This window comes from Colius striatus, chromosome Z (genome assembly GCF_028858725.1).
Source record: "Colius striatus isolate bColStr4 chromosome Z, bColStr4.1.hap1, whole genome shotgun sequence".
Classification (NCBI taxonomy): Eukaryota; Metazoa; Chordata; class Aves; order Coliiformes; family Coliidae; genus Colius; species Colius striatus.
The window spans coordinates 12,643,730-12,658,323 of NC_084790.1; the positions used below are offsets into that span (position 1 = coordinate 12,643,730).

General features: G+C 36.1%; 1 protein-coding gene across 1 annotated transcript in view; it reads left to right on the top strand.

Annotated features, from left to right (window-relative positions):
- EDIL3 (EGF like repeats and discoidin domains 3) overlaps nucleotides 1–14,594 on the top strand; it is a 257,156-nt gene that overhangs the window by 60,825 nt on the left and 181,737 nt on the right. Inside the window, exon 2 of the mRNA XM_062018152.1 lies at nucleotides 6,020–6,148. Within this exon, the coding sequence (XP_061874136.1) occupies nucleotides 6,020–6,148 (129 nt within the window). The remainder of the gene's footprint in view (nucleotides 1–6,019; nucleotides 6,149–14,594) is intronic.

Sequence of the window (14,594 nt, forward strand, 5' to 3'; positions counted from 1 at the left end):
ACAAGCTAAAATATTCACTGTCTTTTTACCTTAGGAAAAATAAATTAACTGCCTCACTATTTTAATCTTAAAAACCATCTTAGAAATTTCTTAAAAGTTCTGCAGAGCTCATCTGATTTCATGTTCATGCTTTGCCTCACTGCACAGGTGTGTCTTCAATATGATTTATGGTTCTGCTTGTCAGTAGTGGTACATCTGTGGAGGAGTAGATTTGAACTTGGATTATGCAGATGATTCTGTAAATCAAAAACCATAACAGCTCTTTTTTTCTGAAAATTTATTTCAATGGGAAACTGCTACTGGTAGCAAGTACTTTATCAGTCCTCTCCTTAAGTTTTAGTCGCTCTTCTGGGCTTGAGAGCTGAGGCTCATTTTTACTATCCTTAGACCAAATTTTTATTGACTAGCTATTTTCTGGGTGGTTTATTCTTTTGTGCCACCAAACATATAAAAAATTTTATTCTCAAGAAAGGGAATAGTTGTTAATTTTATTTCTTTAGAAAGAGCTTTTAATGTAAGTCGTATTTCATGTAGCAATATAGGAAACTGAATAAAAATATAGCTACTGATTTAGGTAGGACTGACAGTCTCCCTCTTCCTATCAATAGTGAAACCAAAAGACTGAGGTAGAAAACACACATTATATAGTACAACAATAAAGTGTTGTAGCTCCCTAAGAACTGGCACGGCTAGCACCCTGAATTTGTGTTTGTTGTCATGCTTGCAACTGTGTATGTGTAGTTTTTGTCCTGCTTTTTATTTCAATTTCAACAGGTGTCAGCATCTTCTTGGACTCCTACAGTATCTGTATGTTTACCTCGTATCAGCTTTCTTAAGTTTAAGCACATCAATATGTAATGCATAATAAATGTGTTCATATTTATATTTAATGCACATTATATTAAAGAATAAACAGGGTTGAATTTCTCTATGCACATTTGCTGTTTCATGGAATATGCTCTATTCTTAAATTATAGAATAAAATGTGCCCAGACACCCAAATAATTTCTTCTGCCACTTCTTCCCTTGAAGGTTTTTTGGTTTTCATTGTCATCTCTTCTTTGTCTCAAGCACATATTTCTTCCAGTAACACTTCTGCCAGAAATTGTAACAATTATCAGTCTTTTACCATAGTTGAAGGAAATTGTATTCATTTTAGGCCAAAGATTTTGTGCATAGGAACTGAAATGCTTCTCCTGTGCCTAATTCAGGCTACTGTACCTGAGCTTTTGTCAGGCATTCTTATCCCAGGAGAACTATCATATTAAAGAGTAAAGAGTTTTAAGTTTGAGTAATTATTTTCTTTTCTTTCATTAACAAATGTTAGTGAACTGTAAATAGAGTAACATGTAGTAATGATAACTGGCTGGTCTTTGTGCTTTTACAAGACAGCGCTTTGTCAAGTAGTGCGTGCAAGTGGTTGTGGATGGTACTTTTCTGTTTACACAGTGCCTCTTTTTTAGCCTTCATATCACAAAAACTGTTTTCATAAACTGTGAGTTTCTGTTCTTGACATGGATTGATGGGCTGTTACCATCATGTTCTGCTGCATTATTTATATAGTAGCTGAGATGCTCTTTTCAGATTGTCTTTTGCTTTCAAATCACATTCTTCAGTCAAGAATCACATAACGTTTTGTGGGGATTTGTAGGATCAAAATGCATGCTATATAAATATGTAAAGCTCAACAAATTTTTACTCTCCTCCCCACCATTACCTGCTTATGGAAAGATTCAATAGTGATACATTCAGTATTTTGATGATAAACATATGGCTTAAGAGAGATTTTTGTGAAGGTAAACCATGGAGCATAAGGGCCTCACAGAACAATTCCTCTCCAATGCTTTTAATATGAGTGGTCCAGGCTCACTGATTGACTTATTCGCTAAGGATAAAACTGTCACAATCCTTAAAAAAAGCCTAATTGTTACTAAAGAGCAAATATATCACCATTTTATCTGAGTCTTGCCATACTTTTTTTATTTTTTTTCCTGAGCTTGGACGAGTAGGCGGAGTTCCTAATTAAAATTATAATTTTGTCTGTGTATAGTTCTACACTTTATTATTTTTCCTACTTTTTTATTGTTAATCAATAGACTTCTCCAAAGAGAAGATGGACAATTCTTACATGTATAAGCTACATCACTTCAAAGAAAAGGTCCTCTGAAAGAGGTAAATGGAAAGAGATCATGAGTTGTGTCAACTTGGAGGTGGGAACATGTGAATATATCTTTTACTAGTTTTATTTCAGATCCTTGCACCAAATCTCAGTAGCTTACAATAAAATTTTACTGATATTTTCTCAAGGATGAGAAAAGGTAGCAATAGTTGTAGTACATATTTTATGTAGTCTTGAGGCATACTTTAATGCCTGAGTAGCCATGTAAGGAAATTGCAGGATTAGTCAGACATAGTAAAGAAAAATATGAATTGTTTTAGTTGACACATTTTTACTGAACACTTTTCAGAGCACTTTCATAAAAGTAAAATATTAATTGTCTTTTGCTTTTTGTTTGTTTGTTTTTAAATAATGAAGTTCCTCTTAAGGTGTTTGTTTAATTTGCAGAAATTTGTCAAACTGTACAATCTGTTGCACAAGCAGCATACCTATGACTATGGAAAGTCAGCCCAGAGCACTCTTAAGAGTTACTGTAAAGGATGTGTTTTTTTTCTTTGGGTTTACTTTACTCTTCCGTTCACTGACTTCCATTCATGACTCTAAAGTTAAATTCTAAGACTGCTGTTGTGTTAAAAGTTGTCCTTATGCAACCTAGTAGATTCGCAGTAACAAATCTGTGAATCCATTGTGTTAAGACAAAGCATACCCTTATGAGCCTTTCTGATTAAGAACAGAGCCTTTAAAATAAAATTCTGTTCTTCAGACTCAGTGGAATGTATAACAAATTAGATTTCAATATTTCAACATGAACATCCTCTCAAGAGGCACAAAACGGAAATTGAGGGGAATGTTGTTGATTCAAAGGTGGTGTTTATTTTGTTCTGCACAGTTTCACAGACATAAAGTCTAAGGGTACTAACATTTTAAGTGAGTTTTACTAATTTAGGTAAGGAAACTTTCACAGCCTGGTATCTAGTCTTAAGTAGAATTAAGTAGAATTCCTGCTTGCTTGTGTCTATGCAGTTGCTTATTTCTCTGGCGGCATTGTATTTGACATCATAGTGTAGTATTATTTTAACCATTGTTGTTCAAAGTATGTTCAAACCCTCTAGCCCTGTTTAGCATTATGTGAATGAGACAATTTAGGTCATTTTCTGTTGTTACTTTTTCGGGTTTTTTTGCTTGTGACATTTTGGGGAGGATTTGTCTGATTTTATTTAGAGCTGTGCTGTATTCATTTTATTTCTGTGATGTGATGTGATAAAATAACAAAAATTTATACAAGTGACCAACAGTAGAATTTGGGCCAAGGTGGTAGATAAAAAGAGCACTTTGTGTAGTTCTTTCCTGAACATTGAAATAAATGACCTTTATTAAGAGAACAGCATCTATTTTATTAGTTCCAAACTGTAGGTCAGGTAATGTCACTTTGGATTGAAAATGCCAACATAAATTTTTAGACCCCAAAAAAATTACACAAGTAGATAGGCATACTTAGGAGACTTCTACTTTCTGGAAATAAAGTGGAAAATTGGGGATGTGGTCTGCTGGTCTGTAAATATGAGACTTATAAATGGAAACAGTATTTTGCAGCTTAGCCTTTCTTCATTCTTGAATAGCATAATTGAAATCGGAGAATGCTGAATAGGGAAATGCATAGTGAAAATGTCTCCTGTCATTTTAATCTGAATATTCACATGGATTTGCATAATAAATATTCCTGCTCCAAATGCTATTTAATTTATTAATTTATTTTAAGATACGAGTATACAATTGTCATAACATTAATAGTGCTTGTTCTATCACAACCAAATACTTAAGCATCATGAAATAAAAACCAAAACATCTTTGGCTACCCGGATAATTCAACAATCACTGAAAATGAGAAGTCTTGACTTGCTTGGGTCATTATGTCATTAACTCTTTTCAAATAGCCCTACCTCTCTTTCAGCTAGACAATCTTTAAGTCTTCAAAACCATTAATACTAAGTGCATAGATGATAATTCGCTGTGTCAGGAAGGCATCCTTAGAGCTCACAGATTAAAGTCAATTAAAATTTAAAGTAATTTAGCAAACAAACCTATAGGTAGAGGTTTTTGCAACTGATGCGCAGAGTTAATAAGGCAGCTTTGTATATGAGTTAATTTTAAGTGTTGAATTGTAATTGGAATTCTCATACCTGGCTGAAGACTTATGTGCCAGAGAGGCATTGAAAACATTTAGAGTTACTTTACTACCACTGATGTCCAAAACATATGTTAGTGTCTTAGTACTGACATAAACAAATGGATTTCTGTAACACTTTACAATTACATGGTAAAAGAATGGAATTTTTTCCGTTTTAAAAAGTATACAAAATAATATAGTTATTTTTTAATCATTACCTCTCTGCAGATGTTCCTTTAAGTTGCAAAAATTTTGTAAAGCAAAGCTGCACTGCACAAATTATCTCTAAAAACAATACTGAGCAATTAAGGGGACAGATCTGTCTTACAAGATGAAGCTTGAGATAAAAAACATCTAAATGTGTATTTAATTATCTGAGAAAAAATGAAATTGAAGCTGAGCAAAGCGTAGGATGTTCTGTAGGTTTGCTCACAGTTATCCCATTGAACACAGGATGCAAACCTGTATTTCTGTATATTTGTAAAACTGTGGTAGGGTGGGGTTCTGTAAGGATGTTAAAACAGGAGTTATAAGAATTGAGCAGACACTATTTTATATCTTTTCCTAAAGGCCATTTCAAATAATGTTAGATGGGAATTCACTGTAGTGACTTAGGTAACACTATGTTCGAATTTTCAGCGTATGAAGCAGCTCTGTGCTACATCTTTCAGAGTTTACATCTTTCTGCTGTTGATCACAATGCTAATTCATTGAATAACGTGTCTTTACTGAAGAGTATCTGAAGGACAAGCCAAATCTGTTTTTTTAGCATTATTCAGTGGGCTGAAGCTACCCACTGTGTCAGTGATTGTCATGTGTCACGGTGAGTTTAAAGGCATACCTGGTTCATAGCATAGCACAGTTTTGAAGCTTTCTTTTTAGTGGATTTGTTCAGAGTCTGCCATAAAAATGAATTGTGGGAGAACCTGGCCAACTTCCTTGGGACATGGGGGGAAGTGCAGAGGAGCATATATTTGAGGAACTGAGGCCACAGGGTGAACATACAGCAGCTTCAGTCTTAGGGCTCCACATAAAAAATCATCGACTGGGTGGAAACTTACTGTTAGAATTTAATTGTTAAAGAACTTCAATAGATTTAATCTATAATGTCAAACTTTATCTAAAGATCACATATGGTCTTTGTATGACTGCCATGAAGCCATGCCCTGCTGGCCTGAATGCCATGCTGAGTGTTTAGCAGAAATACAGCTGTGTGCCAATGTCTGATCTGGATCAAATCTGTGCCCTTGGGTGATTTAAGAGTTTGTAAATCTGGATTGTAAATCGTCATATAACCAAAGCCACAGTTCTTTGTTCATGAACTTTGTGGTAAGCCTGAATTGGAACTACCACTCAATTTTATGCTGAATGGAACCTGGGGAAGTAAATTCCTGGGTAAATTCCTTTCTAAGTATATATCCTGAAAAACTGAAAGTGAGACAAAGCTAAAATTTTTTGTTAAATTTTATTGTCTTTCGAAAGTGAATAGCTGCCAGTACATCTAAAAGTATCGTGTTTTATGGAGTACGAGACATGGGGAAGATGATTACACAGCATTGTCCTGTTAAATAAATTTAAAATTAAGTCATCCAAAAGGTATACAAAGAACACAGAGGTCATCGTTCTTTTCTGTTCTTGGTTATCAGCATTCTGCCATACGTAAAGCTTGTGCATGACTTTTAGAGAGTTTTATACAGGAATCTTTTTTTTTTTTTTCCCCCTTTAATCCACAGGTGATGCATGTGACTCCAGCCCATGCAAAAATGGTGGCATCTGTCTGTCAGGCCTGAACGACAACTTCTACTCATGCGAGTGTCCTGAAGGCTTCACAGACATCAACTGCTCTAGTGTTGCGGAGGTTGGTAAGTGCAGTCTTTGAATTCTGGAACAGTTGTTTGAGTATACCATTAGGCTGTGGCTGGCCGGCCAGTGGTCATGCCCACAGCAGTTTGTATAATGCTGTGGTCAATGAATTGTTTGTTATTGGTTTCTTAACCTCATCTCTATATCATAGATATGTAATCGTAATTATCAGACAGTTGAAACATTATCTGACAAGTGTATCTGCAGAACATAATCATTCAGAAAAAGTTCAGTGCCCTACTTCACAAAGATAAAAGATCATATCTGTGACTGCAAGTGACCAACGTTTCTCAAAGATCAATGTAATTAGATACTTCTGTATGTCTTTCTGCGGATGAATGACTATTTAAAGATTTAATTCTGGAGTAAAGAGTAATTACTTAAACAAGTGAAGTTGCAGAAACTGAATAGGAGAAACCAGAATAACACAGAGTAGTCACTTGTTTGAATTTCAAAACAATTATTCATCTGGAAGTTGTAATTAATTTTCATATGAATGTGTATTCAGTGCAAGTCAAATGTACTGAAATTTTGTGATGTGCGTTTGGCTCGAGTAAATGTAAATAAGAGCTCTAAAACATCCAACAGGTCAGGTGTCTGCCTTTAGAAAATTAAAGAGAAAAACAAAGTGCCAGGGAAAGATGGTAGACAGCTCATTTTGACACAGGCCATCCCATCATTTTTGATGGAACAGAAGAGCTGCAAGTTGACTAAGGTCTTATATTACCCCAAAGAAGGAATAAAAATATTTATGATAGAGCAGAACAATAAATAGACACTACTGATTAAATAGATATTTCCTGCCTATCTCTTCTATGGAGATATGGGAGTTAGGAGAGGAAGCCTGAAGAATGGATAAAAGGATCAATTTACAGAAGAGACGTCAGGGTCTCTTGTTTTGTTCATATTAGGAAAATACAAAAGTGGAGGTTCTGCGGCTATACCTCTTTGTCTAAACACTTTGCATGCCCTGCCTGCATTTCTTCTGCTGACAAAATATTTGAAAGTAATATGACCCTTCAGGTAGTTCATATCGTATATCTCTGTCTGTGGTTCATTAGTCTGTGTTACACCAACCTGCTTTGGTCTGTGACAGCTGAGCGATGCTCACACATTTTCCTTCTGCCAGCTGTACTGTAGCACATCAGCCTCTGGCAGAAAGGAAATGCCAGTGGCCATGCTTCTGCAGATGTCTCTTTGAAACTGTCACAGCTAGGCTCCAACACCACAACTGTCCTGAATCTCTGTGGTGCTTGTTATTTAGTAAACGAATAAAGGCCACAGAAGAGCAACTTAAATATGCTGGGGATTCAGTGCATTGCTTCATATCATGAAGTGAGCAGAATTTAGTCTAGGGACCCAGGGTTCAGTTGGTTTTGGTTTTCTGTTTTTTCTTGTCTGAAAATGTCACTGCCATTGTTCTGAGATTAATTTCTAAGACTTTTGCAGTACAATTCTAAGGTAATTTGAATTGCATTTTTTGTCCTTGAAGGTAAGTTTTCTGCAGAGAAATCAACTCATCCCTGTGAGATACTGACCAGCTTTGGTCAGACACCAACTATATTTTATTTTGTGACTGTAAAATGTCATAGTAGCTGGTTGTTACCTAATGTTTGAGTTACACAGGGAACAGCTTGTTCCTTTGGTTCAGCCACACAACTGGAAGACAGTGCTTCAAAATCCTGTTTTCCATCCCTTTCCATACCATTTTTGAAGCATGCTTGAAGAGTCTGAATTTGTCTTGCAGCTGTATGTTATACTACCCTAAAATGTCATTGACATGAGTTTACTGCAAGGAACTTTTGGATTTATCAAATGTTTAACTGGCAGGAAGCTGTACTGCATATAACTAGGAGGATGCAGATCGTGACTGAACCTGAGATAAAAGCTTACTGTAATAATTGCCACTGCAATTTCCAGCCAAATGTTAACATGGTTTTAAAAAATACACATATATTTAACTACATTCTTCAAACATTTCAACAAGATCTCAGTTTATGAAACAGAGTAAAGCATAAGCAAATCACTTGAAAATCTGTAGTAATCACAGTGCTTATGTAGGCAGAATATGACATTTTTAGTTTGCGGTCTTGGGGCAGTATCTACTGGTCAACACTGGTTAAGTAAAGGAATTATTAATAAAAAATTATTAAAATTATTAAAGGAATTATTAAAAGGAATTATTAAAATCCAGAGTGTAAATTTAGTTTGTGTTTGTCCTACCTGATTATGCTATAGGTATACATGCAGGGACTAGACAGTACTTTTTGAAAACTTTAAAAATAGGTTTTAAAAGAATAAAATAATAAAAACTATATGAGACTTATTCAGTATTATATCCCCCTACTCAGAGTCACATAAACCATTGAAAAGAAATGGTACTTTAAGATAGTATCTTGATTTTTCCTATGAAAATGAATAGCGAAAAGCTATTAATCAATGAAACTCCACTAATTGCAACATTGGAATGTTTCAAGTAAAACAGTCCATTGAAAGATAGGGTCTGTGAGGAGCCCAGGAGTGCAAGGCCCCATGAGATCACTTGCATCAGGAGCGTTTATTAGGAGATGTGAGACTGGAGGAGGAATGCTAACAAAGATTACTTTTCTTTGGCTTTTTAATAAGTTATTGCCCTAAAACTATTCCTCTTAATCCTTAGTGGTTCCAAAAGCTTTCTTGACAATTTCCTGCGTAGTTGAAAATACAATGTTGTTTGAAAATCAGACACGATGTCAAGAAACACTTGAGTAGGAGGAGGAGGGTGGTGGAAAAGACCAACACAGAGAAGAGCCTGTGCAGGTCTTCTTGAAAGAGCTGTACAGCAAATTTTAAAAGCAGCCAGATGTTTTGTGTGACCCCCACATAGATACTCCACTATTAAGCTTTATCCAGTCCTGGTGACTGGATACTGTTGTTCTCTTGACACTAGCTGGAAAGTCGTGAATTTTTAAGGAATATACCTCAAGACAGGAGAATTTCACAATTAAAGGATTTTACTTGATCGTGCATTGCAGTGGGTAAATAAAAAACAATGCCACACAGATAGGAAGTTATAAATTAATGTAAAGTTAAAAAAAAAAAAAGATAGACACATAAAAGTACATAAAGGTAGAAAGATTAAATATTTAGGCAGAAAACATACCTAAGTTGATAAACAATGTTTCTAGACAGTTTAGGAGTTGCATGAATAGTTCAAGAACTTAAGCATATACTCCAATTATTGTTTTCATAAAACTAAGGTGTAAAATAATGCAATATGATCATAGCACTTTATTTCAGTTTTAAAAGATTATCATTGCTGCTTTTTCCTAAGTTTGCTCAACAAATCCTGACTCCTGTGCCATACCTCTCCACTTTTTTCTGATCCTGTAACTTTCATGTATCTAAACAAAAATTTTATATGGTGTTTGTAATAATAATTTAGCTATTTGAAATTATTAATCCTGTTCTGAACCCATGCTTTCTCTAATGGTAATTCTGCCTTATTTCCTATGTTTCTTTATACCAAATACTATACCTAGTCATGCTAGAAGAGTTGTGATTAGATGGTAAAACTATAGCATCACCATGTTTGTGTAGCCAGGTCATTTCACTGTTCTGTGTATCCTAATAGATTCTAAATATCTGTTACACTGACAGAAAATAAGATAGAGGCAAGCAGGAAAAAGGACATTGTTATTCTTTTCAGTACAGGACATCCTAAAGTCAGGTTTAAAAGGATTTAGATAAACACATAAGAATGAAAGGTAATTATATCAAGCTTCCCAAATAGCAGGATGTTTTCTAGAGATAATAAACACTATGGCCTCAGTTACTTCTTCAGCAGGCTCCTATCTGTATCTTTGGAAATATTAATTTTAACCTACATTGGAAAAGATTTGTATGTTATTCACATTGGTACTGAAACGCATTACAGACAATCAGTTGACAGACTTTACATCATTTAAATAACTCAGAGTTCTCAGAAGTCATGTAAGTTACAGAAATACCATAAACTACAACTCTTATATGCAATCAATAGAAGTCTTTAATACATATTGTTCAAGAAAACTACTAGTATGCATCCTAATAAACATGAGTATTTGATGAAAGAAAATTAGCTTGGTCATAGACAGGGTCAAAAGGCAGCAATGACAATATGGCTGCATATTTTGAAGTAATGTTGGAGGAAATTTTTTTTTACATATAAATTATTCTTGTTTTTTTTGGTGCTTCCAAAGGAGAAAACAGAGAGACAGATATATGACTGAAGATAAAAGTTAAAGAATGAACATCTATGTTTAGTATGCCATAAGACTATCACAGTATGTACCATGAGTGACCAAAGTGTTCACGTTTGAAAAATGAGCAACTTAAAACTATTCAGTTTTGATCTTCCAAATCTGAAATTCAATAGCTGTCTGAGAGGATAAACTGGCAAACATGTTCAGTTTGTATAAGTGGAAAAATAAATGATGTACAATGACAAGGAGGGTAGAGAAACCACAGGCACATTAGAGAAGAGCTGAGAACACTCTGCAAAGCTACATTCAAATAAGCTGTCAATGCCCTTTTGGAATGTGCCTTTACTATATACATGAGCTCCCAATACTCACTGAGATAAATTAATTGCTGAAAAACATGGTTAAAATGTCTATGTGCATTTTAGAGTGCTGGGAAGGCAAATTAATGATCTTACACACATGATAAAGAAAACTCAGGTCTAAGTACAACATGGTGGTTAGATACCAGTTTTGCATTATATTTTTATTCTGACAAGTAATTAAGAAGTGATTGAGGGGGATCCTTGCTTATTACATTACAGTGTTTTCTGTGTCAGTTTAGTCTTCCTAGTATCCGAGGGAGACAATTTTCTTTGACAGCTGCTGTCTCAGAGACATAGGAATCAAAGATTTTCTTCCCTTTTCATGCTGTTAAATAAAAATTCAGTAAGATGGATTAGGCCCAGAGTACTATGAACCTGTTGGCTTTGTGGCTTGCTTTGCGTAACCTAAATCTCTACCTTTTCTGTCTTGACCTCTGCACTGATAGGACAGCAGCTTGTAAAACACTTAGTAAGGACAAATTTCTGTTGTTTTTTAGTCAGTGTTACAGATGCTCTCTAATGTTGTGAGTGGAAATGACCGAATGATTTTAGAGATGTTTTTATAGCCTAACAATATGTGAGGATTGTCTGCACCACACATTGAACATATGTACTACTGGATTTTCACTCCAAGGTAGAAATAACAAAATTAATCCGTTCTTATAAGAGAATTTGAATGGCTTAGTGTAATATGTATGCAATTGATATGAATGTAGCTGCCTTAGCTCTAAATTAGGTTAGGTAGCCTGAAATAATGCAAATTGAAGCACTGATAATCACCAAGTCAAGCTAGTTCCAAGTAGGAGGCACTTTTGATGGTCACAGTGACCAACTCCATTTCTCAGGGGAGGATCAAGGACATAGGTTTCTCAGAGCCATACCAAGCTGGCATTTTTTAAAATTGCCAAGGATGAGACTTCAGGGCTTCTTTTGGCATTTTGAGCTAGTGTTTGGTCACCTGCACAGTGAAAAAATAAGCAAAGGAACAAACAAGCCTTAAACCCCGAAATGTATTTAACTAGAATTTTGTGAATTTCAGTTTACGCTTGTCTCTTGTCCTGTCACTCCATACCACTGAGAAGACCTTGTTTCTGTTGTCTTTATAAAGACTTCTCCAGGCTTAACAATCCCAACTGTTTTAGGTGTTCTTCATATGTCAAATGCTCCAATCCCATAACAATTTCTGGCAAATAATCACATTCCTCAGCCTGCTGGCAGTGCTCTCCCTTGTACAATATAGTATTCAGTACAGATTGCCCAGGATACTGAGAGTGTGGGCTCCAGATTTCAGCATCTGCTGTCACTGTTATATGTGTACTGTCATCCAAATTGACTATTGCTATTATGACAGAATTTACTTCAGTGTCTTATTCGATATATTTCTTACTGCCAACAGGGAGATTTTATTACATGTCTGTGAATTCTTCTTCACTAAAGTGTCATGCTTTTCTTTTGATACTGAATTATTATTTTAAAATATTAAAAAGGAATGGAGTGTCTGTTGCTTTATACTTTTGTTCTTGAAAATCGTTGCAATTGTTTTGTTGGTATAAAGTGAAACAGCAGAATGGTGAGTGAGCCCATGTATATTTGAGTGTAGGAAGAATAGCTAAGTTTCATGGTCAAAGGTTAGTCTTTTCTGGGAGAAAAGTAAGATGGAATAGCAGAAGGAAGGTAGAAAAAAATTCTTCTCTGATGACCTTTATCTGTGATACCTTTTTGTATTCTATGCTCGTTTCTTTCCTTGTGAGCAAAGAGGGGAAAGTGCTAGTTTACTTGAGCAACAGCTTATTGCTACAGAGTTCTTAAAAATGTCCAGGTTTCCACTTCTGAGCAAATAAAGAAGTGGAACCCAGTCAGCATGGCACCTGATTAGGATGAGACTGATTTTGTGTGAATCTATCTTTATTTGTTTAGTTTTAGTGGGAAATATTCCCAAGGTACTTGCTAGACTATGTGAAATGCACTCTTGTATTACTTTCCTTATGATTAGTATGAGTATGAACTACTAAATTTCCTGTTAGTAAGGCTGTAGCAGTCTTAAATTCAATATGTTGAGGGCACTACTCAGTGTTCTGAAGTCTATAGCCTAAAATTCATATCTTTGTTACAGCATTGTGTTACATGGAATTCACTACAAAACAGATTTTTAAACTATCAGATAATCAAGGCATTTGATTCATTGGGAGGTGTTCTCAAAGGTTACAGAATTCCATTGAAAGGCAATCATTAGATATTAATAAAAATAAATTTATAAATGAAGTAACTAATGTTTAGTTTCTGAATAGCCTGAAGAGTGCATATAGCAGGGAAATATAAGTTCATGGAATCACAGAATTGTTTGGGTTAGAAAGGATCTCACAAGTCATCAAGTCCAACCTGCCCTGTCTTGGTTTTCAGGTAAGTAGCAGATGCCTAGGGTAAGAAACCCCTTGGAGACAGGACAATCCTTCTTCAACCTGTGCATATTTTTGCAGGTACTTACCTTTTCTCCAGGAGAAGGTTTTGGGCACTCGTTGCAACCTAGTGTCTGTGCTGAAGTCTTCTTTACCAGATCCATCGTGGTGGAAGCATCAGACATCTGAGGGTCTTTAACTCTGAGGCGAGTGCCCCCTGAAATTCATTGGGATAGTATCACAGAGGCTGACAATAACTTCTGTAGGTCATCTAGTCTCTGTTCAAGCACGTTCAACTAGACCATGTCCAGTTGAGTTTTGCCTTCATATGAGAAGTTGTGTTGGAGACTCCACAACCTCTCTGGGCAACCTGTTCCAGTGTTTTACCATGCTTGCAATAAAAAGGTGGATTTTTATGTTTAGGTGTTACATCTTTCACTGCAAGTTGTGCCCATTATCTTTTGTCACTAGACACCACTGAAAGGAGTCTGAATCCATCTTCTTTGGCACAAGAAGGCCAACAACATCCTGGCTTGTTAGAAATAGTGAGACCAGCAGGACCAGGGAAGTGATTGTTCCTCTTTACTCAATATTGTGAGGCTGCACTTTGAGTACTTTGTTCACTTTGGGGCCCCTCACTAGGGGAAGGACGTTGATGTGCTGGAACATGTCCAGAGATGGGCAACAGAGCTGGTAAAGGGTCTATGGCACAAGTCTTCTAAAGAGTGGCTGAGGGAGCTGGGGGTATTCAGCTTGGAGGAAGCTGAGGAGAGACATGATCATTCTCTAAAACTAGCTGAAATGAGAGTCATTTTGTCCTCCCAAGAAACAAATCATAAGACAAGAGGAAATTACATCAAGTTGCACCAGGGGAGGTTTAGATTGGATATTAGAAAGAACTTTTTCACTGAGAGGATTATTAAACATTGGCACACACTGCCCAGGGCAGGTAGTAGAGTCTCCATACCTGGAAGTATTTAAAAGCCATGTAGATGAGGTGCTGAGGGACACTGGCTTAGAGGTGGGCTTGGCAGCACTAGGTTGGTGGTTGAATTTGATGATCTTTAAGGTCTTTTCCAACAGAAACAATTCTGTGGTTCCTTACACCCTCCTAACAGGTATTTTTATACACTTGAGAAGGATCCTTCTGAGGCTTCACTTTTGCACACTGATCAGTCTCAGCTCATGCAGTCTCTCCTTGCATGAAAAGTTCTCTAGTCCCTTTTGCATCTTTGAGGCCTTTTGCTGGATTTACTCCAGTATGTCCAGTATGTCCATGTCTAGGTCTTTAACGAAATGCAAACAAATCTTAGCTTCACCAGTCCTCTCCACAGGATGCAGGGGAGTCTCTGCTCCAGCACACCTTCCTCCTCTCTTCCCTCATTGACCTTGGAGTCCCCATAGTTGCTTCTCTCTGTCTCCCAACTACTTGCACCACCACCAACCAGAAAAGAAGAAGGGACA